Raw genomic sequence first — 19248 nt, 5'->3', positions numbered from 1 at the left:
AATTGAATTGCTTACATATTTTGGATGGTAATTCCTTATCAGATAAATGGTTTGCGAATGTTTTCTCCCATTCTGTAGGTTGTCCCTTCAGTCTGTTGTTTTCTTTGCTATGCAGAAGCTTTTTAGATTGATGTGTATCCTATTTGTCTATTTTTGTTTTTGTTGTGTGCTTTTGGGGTCCTATCCCTAAAATCATTGCCCAGACCAATGTAATGGTGCCTTTTTTGTTTGTTTTCTTTTTCTTTTTTAATTATACTTTAAGTTCTGGGATACAGGTGCAGAGCGTGCAGGTTTGTTACATAGGTATACACATGCCATGGTGGTTTGCTGCACCCATCAACCTGTCATCTGAATTAGATATTTCTCCTCCTCTACCCTCCCACCCCCTGACAGGCTCCCATGTGTGATGTTCCCCTCCCTGTGTCCATGTGCTCTCATTGTTCAACTCCCACTTATGAGTGAGAACATGCAGTGTTTGGTTTTCTGTTCCTGTGTTAGTTTGCTGAGAAGGATGCTTTCCAGCTTCATCCATGTCCCTGCAAAAGACATGAACTCATCCTTTTTTATGGCTGCATAGTATTCCATGATATTTATGTGCCACATTTTCTTCATCCAGTCTATCATTGATGGGCATTTGGATTGGTTCCAAGTATTTGCTATTGTGAATAGTGCTGCAATAAACATATGTGTGCATGTGTTTTATATTAGAATGATTTATAATCCTTTGGGTATATACCCAGTAATGAGATTGCCGGGTCAAATGGTATTTCTGGTCCTAGATCCTTGAGAAATCGCCACACTGTCTTCCACAATAGTTGAACTAATTTACATTCCCACGAGCAGTGTGAAAGCATTCCTGTTTCTCCACATCCTCTCCAGCATCTTTTGTTTCCTGACTTTTTAATGATCGCCATTCTAACTGGTGTGAAATGGTATCTCATTGTGGTTTTGATTTGCATTTCTCTAATGACTGGTGATGATGAGCTTTTTTTCATGTTTGTTGGCCACATAAATGTCTTCTTTTGAGAAGTACCTGTTCATATCCTTTGCCCACGTTTTGATGGAGTTGTTTGTTTTCATTCTTGTAAATTTGTTGAAGTTCCTTGTAGATTCTGGATATTAGCCCTTTGTCAGATGGATAGATTGCAAAATTTTTCTCCCATTCTGTAGGTTGCCTGTTCACGCTGATGATAGTTTCTTTTGCTATGCAGAAGCTCTTTAGTTTAATTAGATCTCATTTGTCAATTTTGGCTTTTGTTGCCATTGTTTTTAGTGTTTTAGTCATGAGTGGTATTGCCTAGGTTTTCTTCTAGGGTTTTTATGGTTTTAGGTCTTATGTTTAAGTCTTTAATCCATCTTGAGTTAATTTTTCTATTAGGTGTAAGGAAGGGGTCCAGTTTTGGTTTTCTGCATATGGCTAGCCAGTTTTTCCAATACCATTTATTAAATAGGGAATCCTTTCCCCATTGCTTGTTTTTGTCAGGTTTGTCAACAATCAGATGGTTGTAGATATGTGGCATTATTTCTGAGGTCTCTGTTCTGTTCCATTGGTCTGTATATCTGTTTTGGCACCAGTACCATGCTGTTTTGGTTACCGTAGCCTTGTAGTATAGTTTGATGTCAGGTAGCGTGATGCCTCCAGCTTTGTTCTTTTTGCTTAGGATTGTCTTGGCTATATGGGTTCTTTTTTTGTTCCATATGAAATTTTAAGTAGTTTTTTTCTAATTCCATACAGAAAGTCAATGGTAGCTTGATGGGTATAATATTAAATCTGTAAATTACTTTGGGTAGTATGGCCATTTTCATGATATTGATTCCTCCTATCCATGAGGACGGGATGTTTTTCCATTTGTTTGTGTCCTCTCTTATTTGCTTGAGCAGTGGTTTGTAGTTCTCCCTGAAGAGTCCCTTGTAAGTTGTATTCCTAGGTATTTTATTCTTTTTTGTAGCAATTGTGAATGGGAGTTCACTCATGATTTGGCTGTCTATTATTTGTGTATAGGAATGCTTGTGATTTTTGCACATTAATTTTGTATCCTGAGACCTTGTGGAAGTTGCTTATCAGCTTAAGGAGATTTTGGGCTGAGACAATGGGGTTTTCTAAATATACAATCATGTCATCTGCAAACAGAGACAATTTGACTTCCTGTCTTCCTATTTGAATACCCTTTATTTCTTTCTCTTGCCTGATTGCCCTGGCCAGAATTTCCAATACTATGTTGAATAGGCATCGTGAAAGAGGGCATCTTTGTCTTGTGCCAGTTTTCAAAGGGAATGCTTCCAGCTTCTGCCCATTCAGTATGATATTGGCTGTGGGTTTGTCATAAATAGCTCTTACTATTTTGAAATATGTTCCATCAATACCTAATTTATTGATAATTTTTAGCATGAAGGGGTGTTGAATTTTATGGAAGACCTTTTCTGCATCTATTGAGATAATCATGTTGTTTTTGTCATTGGTTCCGTTTATGTGATGGATTACATTTATTGATTTGTGTGTATTGAACCAGCCTTGCATCCCAAGGATGAAGCCAACTTGATCGTGGTAGGTAAGCTTTTTGATGTGCTGCTGGATTCGGTTGGCCAGTATTTTATTGAGGATTTTCGCATCAATGTTCATCAGGGATATTGGCCTGAAATTTTCTTTTTTTGTTGTGTCTCTGCCAGGTTTTGGTATCAGGGTGATACTGGCCTCATAAAATGAGTTAGGGAGGAGTCCCTTTCTTTCTATTGTTTGGAATAGTTACAGAAGGAATGGTACCAGCTCCTCTTTGTACCTCTGGTAGAATTTGGCTGTGAATCGTCTGGTTCTGGGCTTTTTTTGGTTGGTAGGCTATTAATTACTGCCTCAATTTCAGAACTTATTATTGGTCTATTCAGGGATTTGACTTCTTCCTGGTTTAGTCTTGGGAGGGTTTATATGTTCAGGAATTTATCCATTTGTTCTAGATTTTCCAATTTATTTGCATAGAGGTGTTTATACTATTCTCTGATGGTAGTTTGTATTTCTGTGGGATCAGTGGTGATCTCCCCTTTATCAGTTTTATTGTGTCTATTTGATTCTTTTCTCTTTTCTTCTTTATTAGCCTAGATAGTAGTCTATCTATTTTGTTAACCTTTTCAAGAAATCAGCTCCTGGATTCATTGATTTTCTTTTTGAAGGGTTTTTCGTGTCTCTATCTCCTTCAGTTCTGCTCTGATCTTAGTTATTTCTTGTCTTCTGCCAGCTTTTGAATTTGTTTGCTCTTGCTGCTTTAGTTCTTTTAATTGTGATGTTAGGATTTCGATTCTACATCTTTCCCACTTTCTCCTGTGGGCATTTAGTGTGTAAATTTCTCTCTAAACACTGCTTTAGCTGTGTCCCAGAGATTCTAGTACATTGTGTCTTTGTTCTCACTGGTGTCAAAGAACTTACTTATTTCTGTCTTAATTTCGTTATTTACCCAGTAGTCTTTCAGGAGCAGGTTGTTCAGTTTCCATGTAAATGTGCGGTTTTGAGTGAGTTTCTTAATACTGAGTTCTAATTTGATTGCATTGTTGTCTGAGAGACTGTTATGATTTCTGTTCTTTTGCATTTGCTGAGGAGTGTTTTACTTCCAATTATGTGGTCAGTTTTAGAATAAGTATGATGTGGTGCTGAGAAGAATGTATATTCTGTTGATTTGGGCTGGAGAGTTCTGTAGATGTCTAATAGGTCCGCTTGGTCCAGAGCTGAGTTCAAGTCCTGGATATCCTTGTTAATTTTCTGTCTCGTTGATCTGTCTAATATTGACAGTGGGGTGTTAAAATCTCCCACTATTATTGTGTGGGAGTCTAAGTCTCTTTGTAGGTATCTAAGAACTTGCTTTATGAATCTGGGCGCTCCTGTATTGGGTGCATATATATTTAGGGTAGTTAGCTCTTCTTGTTGCATTGATCCCTTTACCATTATGTAATGCTCTTCTTTGTCTTTTTTGGTCTTCATTGGTTTAAAGTCTGTTTTATCAGAGAATAGGCTTGCAACCCCGGCTTTTTTGTTTGTTTGTTTGTTTGTTTTTGTTTTTGTTTTGCTTTCCATTTGCTTGATAAATATTCCTCCATCCCTTTATTTTGAGCCTGTGTGTGTCTTTGCACGTGAGATGGGTCTCCTGATTACAGCACACCAATGGGTCTTGACTTTATCCAATTTGCCAGTCTGTGTCTTTTAATTGGGACATTTAGCCCATTTATATTTAAGGTTAATATTGTTATGTGTGAATTTGATCCTGTCATGATGATGCTAGCTGGTTATTTCGCCCATTAGTTGATGCAGTGTCTTCACAGTGTTGATGGTCTTTACGATTAGGTATGTTTTTGCAGTGTCTGGTACCTGTTTTTCCTTTCCATATTTAGTGCTTCCTTCGGGAGCTCTTGTGAGTCAGGCCTGGTGGTGACCAAACCTCTCAGTATTTGCTTGTCTTTAAAGGATTTTATTTCTCCTTCACTTATGAAGCTTAGTTTCGGTGGATATGAAATTCTGAGGTGAAAATTCTCTTGTTTAAAAATGTTGAATATTGCCCCTCACTCTCTTCTGGCTTATAGAGTTTCTGCAGAGATCTGCTGTTAGTCTGATGAGCTTCCCTTTTTTGGGTAACCTGACCTTTCTCTCTGGCTACCCTTAACATTTTTTCCTTAATTTCAACCTTGGTGAATCTGATGATTATATGTCTTGGGGCTGCTCTTCTCGAGGAGTATCTTTGTGGTGTTCTCTGTATTTCCTGAATTTAAGTGTTGGCCTGTCTTGCTAGGTTGGAGAAGTTCTCCTGGATAATATCCTGAAGAGTGTTTTCCAACTTGGTTCCATTGTTCCCGTCACTTTCAGGTACACCAATCAAACATAGGTTTGGTCTTTTTCACATAGCCCCATATTTCTTGGAAGCTTTATTCATTCCTTTTCATTCTTTTTTCTCTAATCTGTCTTCATGCTTTATTTCATTAAGTTGATCTTCAATCTCTGATGTCCTTTCTTCCTCTTGATCAACTCAGCTATTGATACTTGTGTATGCTTCACGAAGTTCCATGTGGTGTTTTTCAGCTCCATCAGGTCATTTATGTTCTTCTCTAAACTGGTTATTCTAGTTAGCAATTCCTCTAACCTTTTTTTCAAGGTTCTTAGCTTCCTTGCATTGGGTTAGAACATTCTCCTTTAGCTCGGAGGAGTTTGTTATTACCCACCTTCTGAAGCCTACTTCTGTCAGTTCATTAAACTCATTCTCTGTCCAGTTTTGTTCTCTGCTGGCGAGGAGTTGTGATCCTTTGAAGGAGAAGAGGTGTTCTAGTTTTTGGAATTTTCAGACTTTTTGCACTGGTTTTTCCTCATCTTCACGGATTTATCTACCTTTGATCTTTGATGTTGGTGACCATCAGATGGGGTTTCTGTGTGGAGGTCCTTTTTGTTGATGTTGATGCTATTCCTTTCTGTTTGTTAGTTTTCCTTCTAACAGTCAGGCCCCTCTGCTGCAGGTCTGCTGGAGTTTGCTGGAGGTCCACTCGAGACCCTTTTTGCCTGAGTATCACCAGCAGAGGCTGCAGAACAGCAAAGATTGCTGCCTCTTTTTTCCTTTTGAAGCTTCACCCCAGAGGGTCACCCACCAGATGCCAGCCAGAGCTCTCCTGTATGAGGTGTCTGTCGACCCCTGCTGGGAGGTATCTCCCAGTCAGGAGGCATCTCCCAGTCAGGAGGCACGGAGGTCAGGGACCCACTTGAGGAGGCAGTCTTCTCTTAGCAGACCTCGAGCGCTGTGCTGGGAGGTCCACGGCTGTCTTCAGAGCCAGCAGGCAGGAACATTTAAGTCTGCTGAAGCTGCGCCCACAGCCGCCCCTTCCCGCAGGTCCTCTGTCCCAGGGAGATGGGAGTTTTATCTATAATCCCCTGACCAGGGCTGCTGCCTTTCTTTCAGAGATGCCTTTCCCAGAGAGGAGGAAGCTAGAGAGGCAGCCTGGTTACAGTGGCTTTGCTGAGCTGCCATGGGCTCCACCCCGTTCAAACTTCCTGGTGGCTTTGTTTACACTGTGAGGGGAAAACCACCTACTCAAGTCTCAGTAATTGCGGATGTCCCTCTCCCCACCAAGCTCGAGCGTCCAAGGTCAACTTCAGACTGCTGTGCTAGCAGCGAGAATTTCAAGCCAGTGGATCTTAGCTTGCTGGGCTCCATGGGGGGTGGGATCCACTGAGCTAGACCACTTGGCTCCCTAGCTTCAACCTCCTTTCCAGGGGAGTGAACGGTTCTGTCTTGCTGGCGTTCCAGGCGCCACTGGGGTATGAAAACAAAACTGCAGCTAGTTTGGTGTCCGCCCAAACGGCCGCCTAGTTTTGTGCATGAAACCCTGGGCCCTGGTGGTGTAGGCACCTGAGGGAATCTTTTGGTCTGCGGGTTGTGGAGACCATGGGAAAAGCATCGTATCTGGGTCAGAATTCACCGTTCCTTATGGCACAGTCCCTCATGGCTTCCCTTGGCTAGGGGAGGGAGTTCCCTGACCCCTTGAGCTTCCTGCGTGAGATGATGCCCCACCCTACTTCAGCCCATCTTTCTTGGGCTGTGCCCACTGTCTAACCAGTCCCAATGAGATGAACCAGATACTTCAGCTGGAAATGAAGAAATCACTCACCTTCTGCGTTGATCTTGCTGGGAGCTGTAGACCGGAGCTGTTCCTATTCAGCCATCTTTCCAGCCACCCCCTTTCTTCATTTTCTTATAGTGGTGTTACAGCTTTAGGTCTTACATTTAAGTCCCTAATCCATATTGCGTTGATTTTTGTATATGTGTAAGATAAGGTTTAATGTCATTCTTCTGAATGTGCATATACAGTTTTCCCAGCACCATTTATTGAAGAGACTGTCCTTTCTCCTTGCGTGTTCTTGGCACCTTTGTTGAAAATCAATTGACTTTAAAGGAATGGATTTATTTCTAAGCTCTCTATTTTGTTCCATTGGTGTACGTATCTGTTGTTATGCCAATGTAGGTTGAGTATCCCTTATCTAAAATGCTTGGGACCAGAAGTGTTTCAGATTTTGGGATTTTTCAGATTTTGGAATATTTGCATTATACCTATTGTTTAAGCATTCGTAATTCAAAAATCTGAAATCTGAAATACTCCAATGAGCATTTCCTTTTAGCGTCATGTCACTGCTCAAAAAATTTTGGATTTTGGAGTGTTTTAGATTTCAGAATTTCAGATTAGGGATACTCAACCTATGCTCTTTTAGTTACTATAGCTTTGTAGTATATTTTGAAGTCAGGTAGTGTGCTGCCCCTAACTTTGTTCTTTTTGCTCAGGATGCTTTATTTGGGGTCTTTTGTGGTTCCGCACAAATTTCAGGATTGATTTTTCGATTTTTGTGAAAAATGTCAGTGAAATTTTGATAGTGATTGCATTTACTCTGTAGATTGCCTTGGTAATATGAACATTTTAAGAATGTTAATTATTTTAATCCACAAACATGGGATATCTTTCCGTTTATTTGTTTCTTCTTCATTTCTTTCATTTACATTCATGGTAATTATTGATAAGTAAGAATTAACTATTGCCATTTTGTTCATTGTCTTCTGGTTGTTTTGCAGATCTGTTGTTCCTTTCTTCCTCTCTTGCCGTCTTCTTTTGTGATGAAGTGATTTCCTTTAGTGGTATGCTTTGAATCTCATTTCTGAAGGACAGCTTTGCTGTATAAAGTTTATTCTTAGTTGCTAGGTTTCTTTTTTCTTTAACTCTTTAAATATATTATGCTGCTTTCTCCTGGCCTGTAACATTTCTGCTGAGAAATCCACTGCTAGCCTGACTGAATTTCCCTTATATGTGATTTGCCTCTTTTCTCTTATTGCTTTCAGGATGCCCTCTTTGTCTTGGCTTTTTGACAGTTTGATTATATGTCTGAGTATAGTCTTCTTCGGATTGAATCTGATTTGAGACTTTTGATCTTCTTTTACCTGGCTATTTATATCTTTTCCCAGATTTGGAAAGTTTTCTACTATTTTATTTAAAAAATCAGCTTTATACCCCTTTGTCATCTTTCTCTTCTACTTTAATTCCTATAACTCTAATGTTTGCTCTATTGATGCTACCTCATAAATCCTGTGAGCTCGCATCCTTTAATTCTTTTTTTTCCTCTTACTGTGTATTTTCAAATAACCTGCCTTCAAGTTCGCACATTCTCCTGCCTGATCAAGCCTGCTGTTGACTCTCTGTATTGCATTTTTCATTTAATTCATTGTATTTTTCAGCTCCAGAATTTCTGTTTGTTTGTTTGTTTTTTAATAATTTCAATCTCTGTTAAATTTTTTAGTTTCTCATTTTGGTCAGTTATTGTTTTTTTATTTCAATGAATTGTTTCTCTGTATGTTTTGTAAGTTTGCTAAGCTTTCTTAAAACAATTTGACTTATTTGTCAGGCATATTATAAATCTTTATATCTTTAGAGTTGGTTACTGGAGCTTTATTTTGTTCTTTTGGCGGGATTGTATTTCCTTGATCATTATTGATATTTTTGGATTGGTATCTGCACATTTAAAAAAGTATGGGCTTATTCTAGCTTTATAAACTGGCTTCGTCTCCAAAAGTCCTTCACTAGTCAGTCCATTTAGAGATTCTGGGAAGACCATTTGGTGTGATCCACAGGCAGACTTGCTCTTGGAGTCTTTGAGCAGGCTGGCCTGGTGCCTAGTTCAGCAGGTGGATGGACCTAGTGCCTGGCTGGTTGGAGTTGAGCCTGGAGTCTGGATTCACTGTGGTGTATCTGTTGATTGAGTCTACTTGAATAAACCTGGAGCCTAAGTCCATTAGGGTGGAACTGGAAACTGTATCCTTGGAGGCTGGCCTAGAGCCTGAGTCCCAGGGGCTGGCTTGGTGCTGGGCTGGGCCTTGCACCTGAGTCTGCAGGGACTAGCCAGGTGCTGGGATGGGCCTGGCATCTGGGTCCACTGGGATGAGCCTGAAGCCTGAGTCCTTGAGGGCTGGTCTGGCACTGTGGTGAGCCTAGTACCTGCGACCACTTGTGTAGGCAGATAGCCTGAATTCACAGGGACTGGCCTAGAGCCTGAGTCTGCAGGGGTGGTTCTAGAGCCTTGGTCCATTGGGGGCTGTCCTGGAACCAGGGTCTACTGGGGTGGGCATGTACCCTGGGTTTTCTGAAGCAGGCCTGGTCCCTAAGGCTGCTGAAGCCTTGGGTAACAGAGACTGGCCTTGAACTTGAGGCTAGTCTGGTGCTGGGGCAGTCGTAGAGCTTAGGTGTGCAGGGGCCAGCCTGGTTCCTGGAGCTAGTGGAGATGGTTTGCAACGTGGGACTGTGGGGCTGGCCTGAAGCCTGGGTCTGTCAGGGCTGGCCCAGTGCTTGGGTCTACTGGGATAGGCCTGGACCCTTCATCTGTTGGGGCAGGCCTGGACCATGAGTTTGCTGAAGAAGCAGTGGGCCACAGGGACAGGCCTGGATGGTGGGCCCACAGGGACTTGGCCTGGCACTGGGCAGGCCTGAAGCCTATGTTCATGGGGTCTAGCCTAGTGCCTGAGGCCAGGGTGCTGACCTGACACTGGGGCAGGCATGAAACCTAAGATTACATGGGCCTACTTAGCTGTGGGTTAGTCTGAAGCCTGAAATAGGCCTGGAGTCTGAGGCTTCAGGGGCTGGCCTGGCACTGGGCAGTCCTAGATGCTATATCCAGGAGTGTTGGCCTGATGAATAGGACTGTGGGGGCTGACCTGGTGCTATGGTGGGCCTGAAGCCTAGGGCCATCATGGCCAGCCTGGTGCTGGGGGCAGTCTGAAGTCTGGGGCTACTGAGGCTGGCCTAGCTCTGGAGACTGAGTCTACATGTCGTGGCTGGATATTGAGTCTGTGGGAGCTATCCTGATGCCGTGGTGGGCTTAGAGGTTCAGTCCGTGAGTACCAGCCTAAAGTCTGGGTCCATGGGAGTCTGCCCAGCAGTGGGATTTACTGAGGCAGCCTGGTGTTGGGGTCCAAGGTAATGTCTGGTGCTCACTTCCCTCCTCTTCTACCAAGCAGAGGGTATCTTTCCATACTGTGCTGCATGGGGTTGGGAGAGGGATTGATGTGGGTAGTATAAAACTGTCTGTCTTACACTCTTCAGTGTATCATTTCTTATTTCTGAGCTCCACCAAAGTGCTGTCATCTCTCACCTGGTTTCCTTCATTCTTGTGTAGGTATTTTTGCGTGTAGGTAGTTGTTCAAATGGATGTTTCTGTGGGGAGAGGAGTGCAAGAAGCTCTAGTCCACCATTTTGCTCAGGTCTTTCCACTTTCAATCATCTCGCTCCATTTTTTGGTGCTTTTTAAGTATGTATCACATTGTATTATTGCTCCTTGTCTACATCTTTTCTGCAGATACACACACACACACACACACATACACACATACACACACACACACGACACACATTTTGTAACCTTCTTGGGAGTGAAGACTTAACTTTAACTTGTAATAAAAATGTACCCCTTTCCTAATTGTAACTATGACTAAATTGTTCTACTCACAATTTTAATACATAAAGAATGAGAAGAGGGAGACAAATCTAAGGAGGGACTTAATTGTGGATAATAAAACAAACTGTTTTTTCCCAGTCCAAGTGGTATAAAGCTTACTTTGGGGAGAATAAAAAACATCGATCTTGGACATAGGCTTTGGCCTTGTTTAAAGGACCATGAAAGGGTGAATTTTCATTGTCACCCCAGTAGAATCCAGTACTATAGTAGTGACACCAAATTTGGCAAATGTGGAACTAGCATCATTACTTTAGGTAGTATACTGTAAACTTTCTTCATGACAGTGTTATAAATGCTATCTGAAGTGGATATGCCAGCATTAACACTTGTTAAAATTGTGGTGACTGGTTCATTGTGTTTTCAACAGCTGCACGTAGATCAACTCCTCCTCTGTAGTGGAACAGCTAGTGCAGCTACCAACAAAGATGAAACAAATTGTAATTTTCTGATCTCTTCAGGTAAGTAAAGCAGTGTGTCTCTGTTAATAAACTTAATAAAAGTCTCATGAACATTGTCATTTGCTGCATTTGTCACCTTTATCATTATTTCTTGTTGCTCAATAGGAACATAACAGAAACTCACTTCCAGGCCAGAGGATCTTGAAGAAAATATTGACTTCAATATTTTCTTGATACACATACAAGGGCAATTAGTAGCCTACCATAAATGTGCATTCTATGGTATACTAAGAAAGATATAAAATTAGTAGTTTAGTCTCTAGTTCTGTGAAGTGAGAGACAATATACAAAATGAACATCTATACATTTCATAGCTCAATAAGATGATAGAGACTGAAAGTGCTTGGAGAATATAAATTAAGGAGAGGTCCTTACGATATAGGGTTATTCTCAAAAGGATTTTTTAGTCTTGCTAGGCTATTTGCTATCCCACCCAAATCACGTTTGCCAGAGTTTGGGATCTACCCCTTCCTGCTACAATCAGTAACAATCTCTGCCAGCTTTACAGATGTTACAGATTTTGAAATTTCTTTCCAACGCTGCATATGCCTTCCTTTGAACCTAATTGGTGGTATTTTTGTACACATTTTTAATTCCAGTTTTATGGCTAAATATTGGAACTTGCTTTCTGAATAATTCAATTACCAAAAATACCTTCTAACCCATTCACATATACAACTCACCTATCCATATTTTATGCCATTTACCTTTATATCCCAAGATTAGAAGGGGCTATGTAAAGAAGTCTTAATTTTTGTTGTCTTAGCTCTTTAAAAAAACAGGTGAGGAAGGTAAGAGACACCAAGTGTTTCCTAGAAAATGAGGTCACAGCTTTTGCTAACATACCTAATGTACTTCCTGTATTTGGACAAAGCACTTAATCACCAACATACTATATATTTTACCTATTTATTTTCTGTGTCTGCTACTAGAATGTGAGCTCCATGAAGGCCTGGATTTTTGTCTGTTTTGTTCACTGTTGTATTTCAAGAACTTAGCATGTAGTAATTGCTCAATAAATGTTAATTGAATAAAAGGAAAGTCATCCAAGGTTTATTTGATCAGTTTAAGCTCAGGTGTCTAGGGCAACTACAAGTAAGGAAGAATGAGTAAAAGTCAACTCATTTTTACTGAATATTTTTGCTATGTATCAGATTGTCTGTTGACTATGCTTTGCTTGAATTTTTTCATATAAGTACCACAAAGCTCTGTGAAGTAGATAATATCCTCATTTACGGACAAAGAAACAATGTTCGAGGAGTTAATTTTCTTCCAAAGCTGCACAGTCAGCAAGTGGCAGGGCAGGATTGTCATGCTAGACAGTTTGACTCCAGAGCCCTTCTTACTCTACTATTCTGGTTGTTTGAAAAGGCCAGAGAAGCATTTAACCATAACACAACCTATTGCCACTTAAGCTGTACTGTAAGGGAATCCTATATTTTCAAGTAGGGCTATATGGTACTCACCTTGGTTAAGGAAGGACTTAAAACTAAAATGAATAATTTTAGATGGCACCTATAGAGAGAATATAAGTCCCCAACTGCTTCCATGAGGAGTCCTGCCAGTAAGAAGACTGAGGTCTAGTGCTGGATCTGCTATTAATTAGCTGTGACTTCTAGTAAAATGGCAGCAGTGGTGGGGAGGAAGAGACAGCAGTTAGACTAGGTGACTGCCAAGGTCCCTGCCAACTCTGAAACTTCTTTTTCTCTGTCTGTGAATGAAAGGCATAACAAGAGGCGTTGTTGATTTTCATGTTGGGAACTCAAATGCCTTTCCAAATTTTAATCTGCTTTTCCATTCAACCTTACTGAAAGGTCCCTCCCCAACAAAATAATAATGATAAGCAGTTCATCATTTTAAAGCAACCATACGAATTTTTTTGCCAACTTTTTTCCAAACTTTATAACAGCTGGACATTGAATATCTTATTCTTTCAGCTCATGGGCCTTATGTCACCAAAACAGATGGCTAAATTTGTTTTCACAATGGCATTTTGCTTCCTTATTGGAAAGTAAATGACCTTATCAACTACTTTGGAATGCAGCTATAGGGCTGTTTGCAAATGAGTAAAATTAGGTCAAGTGTAGTTAGAAGTAGCATGCTATATTCATTCACTCAATTCAACAAATACTAATTGAATATCCATATGTGTTAGGTACTGTAGTATGTGCTACAACACTAAAATTGGAGTCCTGAGACAAGTTTAACACTTAGTGAACTCTATCAGGCCAATTAACCTTTTTAAACCTCAGTTTTCTCATTTTTTTAAAAAGTAATAATAATACCTACTTTAACCCCCAGAGTTATAAAAATTAAACATGATATGAAATACCTTTGTAAATATGAAATGATATGAAACATCTTTGTAACTGTAGAGTGCTATTTGGTGTTGATAGTTTTCATCTTGGACTCCATGTGAGGGAATCTAATTAATGAGGTTATTTTAGTCCTTGAGCCCCATTAGGCTGTTTCAGAATAAATATCATGAATGTGAAATCTGATTGAATGATTAGCACAAAGCCCTTAGTGAGTCAGTGATAATTCTAGAAGGAGAACTTAAGTTCTAATAATGATAAAAGTTACATTTTAGTACATCTTGCTGATTTGGAAAAATTTTTTTTAAAAAATTCTTATGATGCATTGTTAATATTTTAGCATTCTATTGTCCACTCATTATCCTTCTTTTGTGCAAGAATTTAAGGAAATATTTATGCAGTTATGCAGTCCTTATTCATTTGCTTTTAATTACTTCTGCTAGTACATAGTATTAAATTTATTTGAATTTGTTAAGTAGAAGATGCTTTTTCAGTAAGTCAGAGGTACAAATTCTCAGTCACACATGACAGTGTTAACAGTAATAATGTTCTGTAACAGTAAAAGGTTTGAATGTAGTTAAAAAAAAAAAAAAGTGCTGTAGGCTGCCGGTGTAGCAGCCTGCAATTTTTTCCTTTTCCCCTAGCAAAGGTTAAGTATCAGCCAAACTTTGTACACTAGAGCAAGCGTTTTTCTGGTTCTATCATCTGTGATTCATAGCATCCTTTGTTTAAATGATAATGCACTCTGAGACCACACCTTGCCCAGTCTGGTAAAAGCAATCTCCTGCAAACAGATCCAAGTATTTCTATGTGAACTCTACTAGTTGAGCATACCACTGCAGTTGATGTACAGCAAATTATGGATTACTTGTTTCTGATAAAATTACTTGTTTCCTTATAGTAAAGCCTTGGGAATAAATACTTCCAATCTGGGTTTCCTCTCATCCTCTTCAGCTGCGAGCAGGAACAATCATTGCCATCACAGAGTTGAACTTTGCTTTTGACATTGACATTTTTTCCTAAGTAAAGGAGACAGTAACTCCATTCACTATGTCTGCCTCAGTTCCATGCCTCTAATGAAGTGAGAATAAGTAATAGAAAGAGATCGAGTTGATACCAGGGCGGGGTAGCCAGAGGACCATTGTAAAATGTGTCCCAGCATGTATTGAGTGTCTATGGATATGACATATGGTGGTGTGTAAATGTGCATGTGTACCCATGATTGTGCCAGGGGTGAGGGTGAGTGTTGAGCAGACAAGATGCCATTAGCTTAGGAAAAAGAAACTGTACTTACACATGGCTTGAAAGCAATTTTTAAAACAAAAAAGGAACACAGGTAGAGCATAGAATGGGCAGCCAGTGTGGCATGGTCACAAGGAATGCTTTGTTACTGATACTTTCTCAGACATTTTCCCTAGGAAGTTATTTCTCTAATTTAGGAATCCGGGACTGTTATTCCCTGCCGTTCCACCACATTCAGCTTAAATGTTCTTCCGGACTTGGTAACTGTTTTTCCTTTATTCTTGGCATTATTTGTTGAAAGAACATTTCTGAAAATATGGAAAAGCAGTTTTGAAGTCCAAAAGCTGCCTTGAAACCATCACTATGATGGTGTTTTAGTCTGTTCGGGCTGCTATAACAAAATCCTGAGTAATTTGTAAACAAAAATTTACTGCATACAGTTTAGAAGCTGAGAAGTCCAAGATGAAAGTGCCAGCAGATCTGGTATCTGGTGAGGGCTTTCTGCTTCATATATGGTACCTTGTATGTGTCCTCATATGGTGGAAAGGACAAACTCCCTCAGGCCCCTTTCATAAGGACACTAATCCCACTCATGTGGGATGTCAACCTAATCACCCCTCAAACACCCCATGTCTTAATAACATCACCCTTGGGGGTTAGGTTTCAACCTATGAATTTTGGTTAACAGGGAACACAAACATTCAGACCATAGTTAAGTGGAATGGGCAAAGTTTTACCAGGAAGTGTGAGATCTCTGCAAATTGAGATATTAATGGCTTATACACCAAGGAAGATACCAGGATTCAGAAAATTGAGTTGAGAAATGAATCTGGATCTGGATAAAATAGGTATAACAGGAAGCTTGTTAAAAATTGACATGAATTCTAAAGGTAAGATCACCTTTTTAGTGGTAGGGGACAAAGAGTATTTTTGTGCAGTGGCCCCACTACATTAAGTAATGGGAAGGAAGAGAAGGAAGAAAGTTTTAAAGAAAAACCAAAGAGAAGCCTTTTAGGTGAATTAGATGGAACAACTGAAGTCTGGTATCTGCATTGAGAGGGAAGAAGAGATACTGGTGCAGTTGTCAACGACCTCTTATAATGTTCAGGACTCCTACAAAGGTTAATAACATCTTTGGGTGCCCAAGACGAGGGAAATAATGGAGTGTCAAGAGAGGCTACTAACAGTGTTCCAAGTGCCAAAGTTTAGACATCACTTCTTGCCCCCATTTCCTACAAACAAGGACCTAGAGACAAACTGCAATTCTGTGGCAGTTCTGTGTTTAAGACACTAAATATAAGTATAGAATGATAGGTCTAAGCCAGAAGGTTAGAGGTTTGAGGTTTAAGTCAAGTCTTGATTATTCAGGAGCTCATTATCTGGTTTGTAGTTTATCCATACCCTTGGTATTCTTTGTTCTCCATTCTGCTGCCTCACTTTTGGTAATTTTACTGCTCATTAATTCTTTTACCAGAGGGTGGGCAGGGAAGGAATAGGAGAATGATGTTTCTATCAGCCAATTTTGCTACCTGTTAGTGCTGTCGTGGAGATTCTGATGGGGAAGGAGGCAGAAACTATGGGCCAAAATGAGAGGTTTGGGGTCCATATGAATTTCACTTTTCTTCATGATCTCTATCCTCTGTGAAAAGGTGAATTCATTGTATAGCTTTTGGAAAAAAATACAATTCATTTCTTTTTATTTTCAGATCCTTTTATCACAACATTATGCTAGAAAATACACTATACCAAGCAAACTTCTATCCGTCCCTAGTGAGGGGTATGTTAAAGTATTTGATGTAGCAGTTTCAGTAATATGCTGTGGAATTTTTTGATAGTAGTCAGCATTTTTCTTTTTCTTTTGAATTACCTATAACAACTTTTTAATTCATTAACCCTCTTATATATATTTGGCTTCTCCCAAAGTTATTCCAGCTCCTATCTGTAATCCCTTTTGCTAGGATGACTGGGCTATGCTCCATTTAATTCATTTTCTTGCTCCAGCAGTAATTATTTGGGGTTGGTAATTAAGCCACATATGTCACTTTCTGGCTTATTTATAAAGTACAGATCTAATCATGTTATAATACATGTTTTTGAAATGTAAAAGGTTTTAAATATGGGTGAATTGACTTGGATCACTAAGGGCGTTCTTTTGTGGTGGTCCAGGAAGCAATGGAAGTGACATGTATTGTAACAAAATATATGTGTGTAATATAGCCTGTGGTTTACTTACAGTGAGGAAGAAAGAAGCCAGAGGCTTAGAAAAATCAGTTAATAAAATCCCAGGTAATCTTGAAGATGAGGCCTAGAAAGATGAAGAAATGCAACTGTGTTTAATAAACTATTTTCAAAACAAAGTATTTAATTCTGTTTTGTAGAATTAAATATTAAATGATAATACAAATCAGAAGACCCTCTATGATTTTATAAATTATTCACTTTTAAAAATATTACATGATCCAACAAATATTTTGTGCCAAATATGCATAAAGCCCATATTCTTATATTTTAGGAGTCTAGAAACCACAGAAATGTTCCATAAGTAATACCCATTCATGCCTTCTTTATTTGTGAATAAAAACTGTATCATGGCATAACTGGCTCCATCCTTGCAGAACTACAAAGAATTCTAATACAGACAAAATATTTTTACCATTGCTTTTGTTTATTTAAATACTAACTTTTTGAGCTTAATCAATGTTCAGTTTGGAAGGATTACAGTAAGGCCCAGTTTGCTTGAAAGAAGTCTCTTGTCCAGAATTGCCTGCTTAGCATGATGGTTTCCTCACTTCTTGTTTTTAATAAATCATTTCTAAATAATTAACTAGGCAATAGTACAAACTGAAACAATGGATTAGTTCTTCATGGCTCCTAGTAATTATTAAAAATGCAACTCTCCTGTTGACTAGGACCCGTAATAGAGAAGCCTGATCCCTGGAATGTTAGTTGGGAGACCAAACTCTGCCACTGGCTTGCTGTGGAACTTTAAACGAGTCACTTTAGCATCTCTGAGCTTTAGAATTCCGTATTTTAACTCTGTAATAATGCCTTCTCTGGTCACCTCACAAGGTAGCTGTGAGGTGGATGTGAAGGAGAGTTGAAAGGATAATAGCAGTCTCTGAATATAAATTATTGTTGTTAAAATAATAAAGTCAAGCATTTGTTTCGTCATAGCACTAAATGAATGTTTCTTTTGCAGCTGCTTCATGTTTATCTGCATCTTTTCTGTAAACCCCAACTTCCCACTGTATCAAGCAAGACAGTACATTTCACCTCTATGCCGAAGGGAAGAAGCAACCATTTAAAAAAAAAAAAAATGTAGCTTGCTAGAGGATATCTGGGAAGCAGCAACAGATAAATTGCCATTTTGAGCCAAATCATTTTGTTGACCACAAGGCAGAACAGCAGCAAGCTCAGATGGGAGAACTGTAGTCATTATCCAAAGGTCAGACTTGATAAGCAGACTCTGCTATTTCTTCCTCTAACTCCCATATGTCTGGAGGGGCATGTGGGCGGCAGGGGGAGCCAGAAATCTCACTGTCAAAAAAATATTTAAGTGATTTTCTGCAAATAGAACTGATTATATTCTGTGTAGAATAACAGGATCCCCTGTCTTCAAGGAGTTCATAGTCTAGGGAAGTAAAGCAGCAGCAGGAGCTTCAGGTAGAGTCTACCTTTGACTTTTTGCTTGCCTCAAAGTAGACATTCCGTAAATGTCATTTGGATGATTGGATGAATGAATGAATGAACGAGTAGAGAGATGTGTAATGAATGAACAATGAAATCTGAAAGGTAATTCTTGGAGTTTCTATTTGGAAAATCGGAGGTGATAACTTGAAAACATTTGACAATGTATCTACTTCCATTAGAAATTTACCCGAAATTCAGATCATGGGTGAGGAACAAGTTTATTATTTTTATTAATTTGTATAGAAAATAAAACTGAAAATTAAGAATTTCATCTCCTTTATGTAAAGTTATGCTCCAAATGAATTACGATATTATGAAGTTATGTTATATTGAATAATTTATCATAATATGTTTTTAATTAATTTTATTTGTTCCTCATCAGGACATGTTAAAGGTAACATTTACACTTTTCCTTTAATCAGTGGTGAGCCATGGATCAGTAAAAACATTTATCCCAACACAACCCTGCAGGCAACATGGTACAGGAGGAAAGATTTGTAGCCCAAAAATCTGGATTCCAGCTCCTCCACATATTCACATTATAACCTTTTGGAAATACAGAAGCTTCTCTGAGTTACAGTTTCCTTATTTACAAGCCAACAACATTAATACCTTCCCCCACCATAAGGATATTGTGGAAGCACTTACTAAGCCGTGTTATTCTAGGATGATGTCAGATATTGTTAAGGCAGTAGTTAGAAATACTGTGCTGGCACGCCAAGACTTTGGTTTCTGGCATTCTGGTGTAGAGGGCGGTGTGCAGTCCCTGACCATTGGCCACCACCATAAGAATATTCAACTTAAAGATAGTTATGTGAAAGATTCCTCAAAGTTGCCATTAAACAAAATGTATTGAACATAGTGGTTGGATAGATTGTAAGGAACCATTTTAGACGCCATTTTGATTGTACTATTCATTTGAAGACATCTCCAGACTTCACTTATATTTGCCAATCCAAATGGTATATACTATACATTGCTCTGGTTTACAATAGCCAGAATGGAGTTGTTTCATTGATAGACCCTCATAGCATTT

General features: G+C 39.3%; 1 protein-coding gene across 5 annotated transcripts in view; it reads left to right on the top strand.

Moving 5' to 3' along the window:
• Positions 1-19248, top strand: part of ENOX2 (ecto-NOX disulfide-thiol exchanger 2) — a 285625-nt gene that overhangs the window by 82733 nt on the left and 183644 nt on the right. For 2 of the 5 annotated variants that reach the window (XM_063634727.1, XM_063634728.1), the window contains exon 3: positions 10875-10965. The exons of the other annotated variants lie outside the window; for them this stretch is intronic. In XM_063634727.1, the coding sequence (XP_063490797.1) occupies positions 10875-10965 (91 nt within the window). The remainder of the gene's footprint in view (positions 1-10874; positions 10966-19248) is intronic. 5 annotated transcript variants of the gene reach the window in all.

This window comes from Symphalangus syndactylus, chromosome X (genome assembly GCF_028878055.3).
Source record: "Symphalangus syndactylus isolate Jambi chromosome X, NHGRI_mSymSyn1-v2.1_pri, whole genome shotgun sequence".
Lineage (NCBI taxonomy): Eukaryota > Metazoa > Chordata > Mammalia > Primates > Hylobatidae > Symphalangus > Symphalangus syndactylus.
Note: the sequence above shows the minus strand (reverse complement) of the source record. Positions and strands in the feature narration are given on the sequence as shown.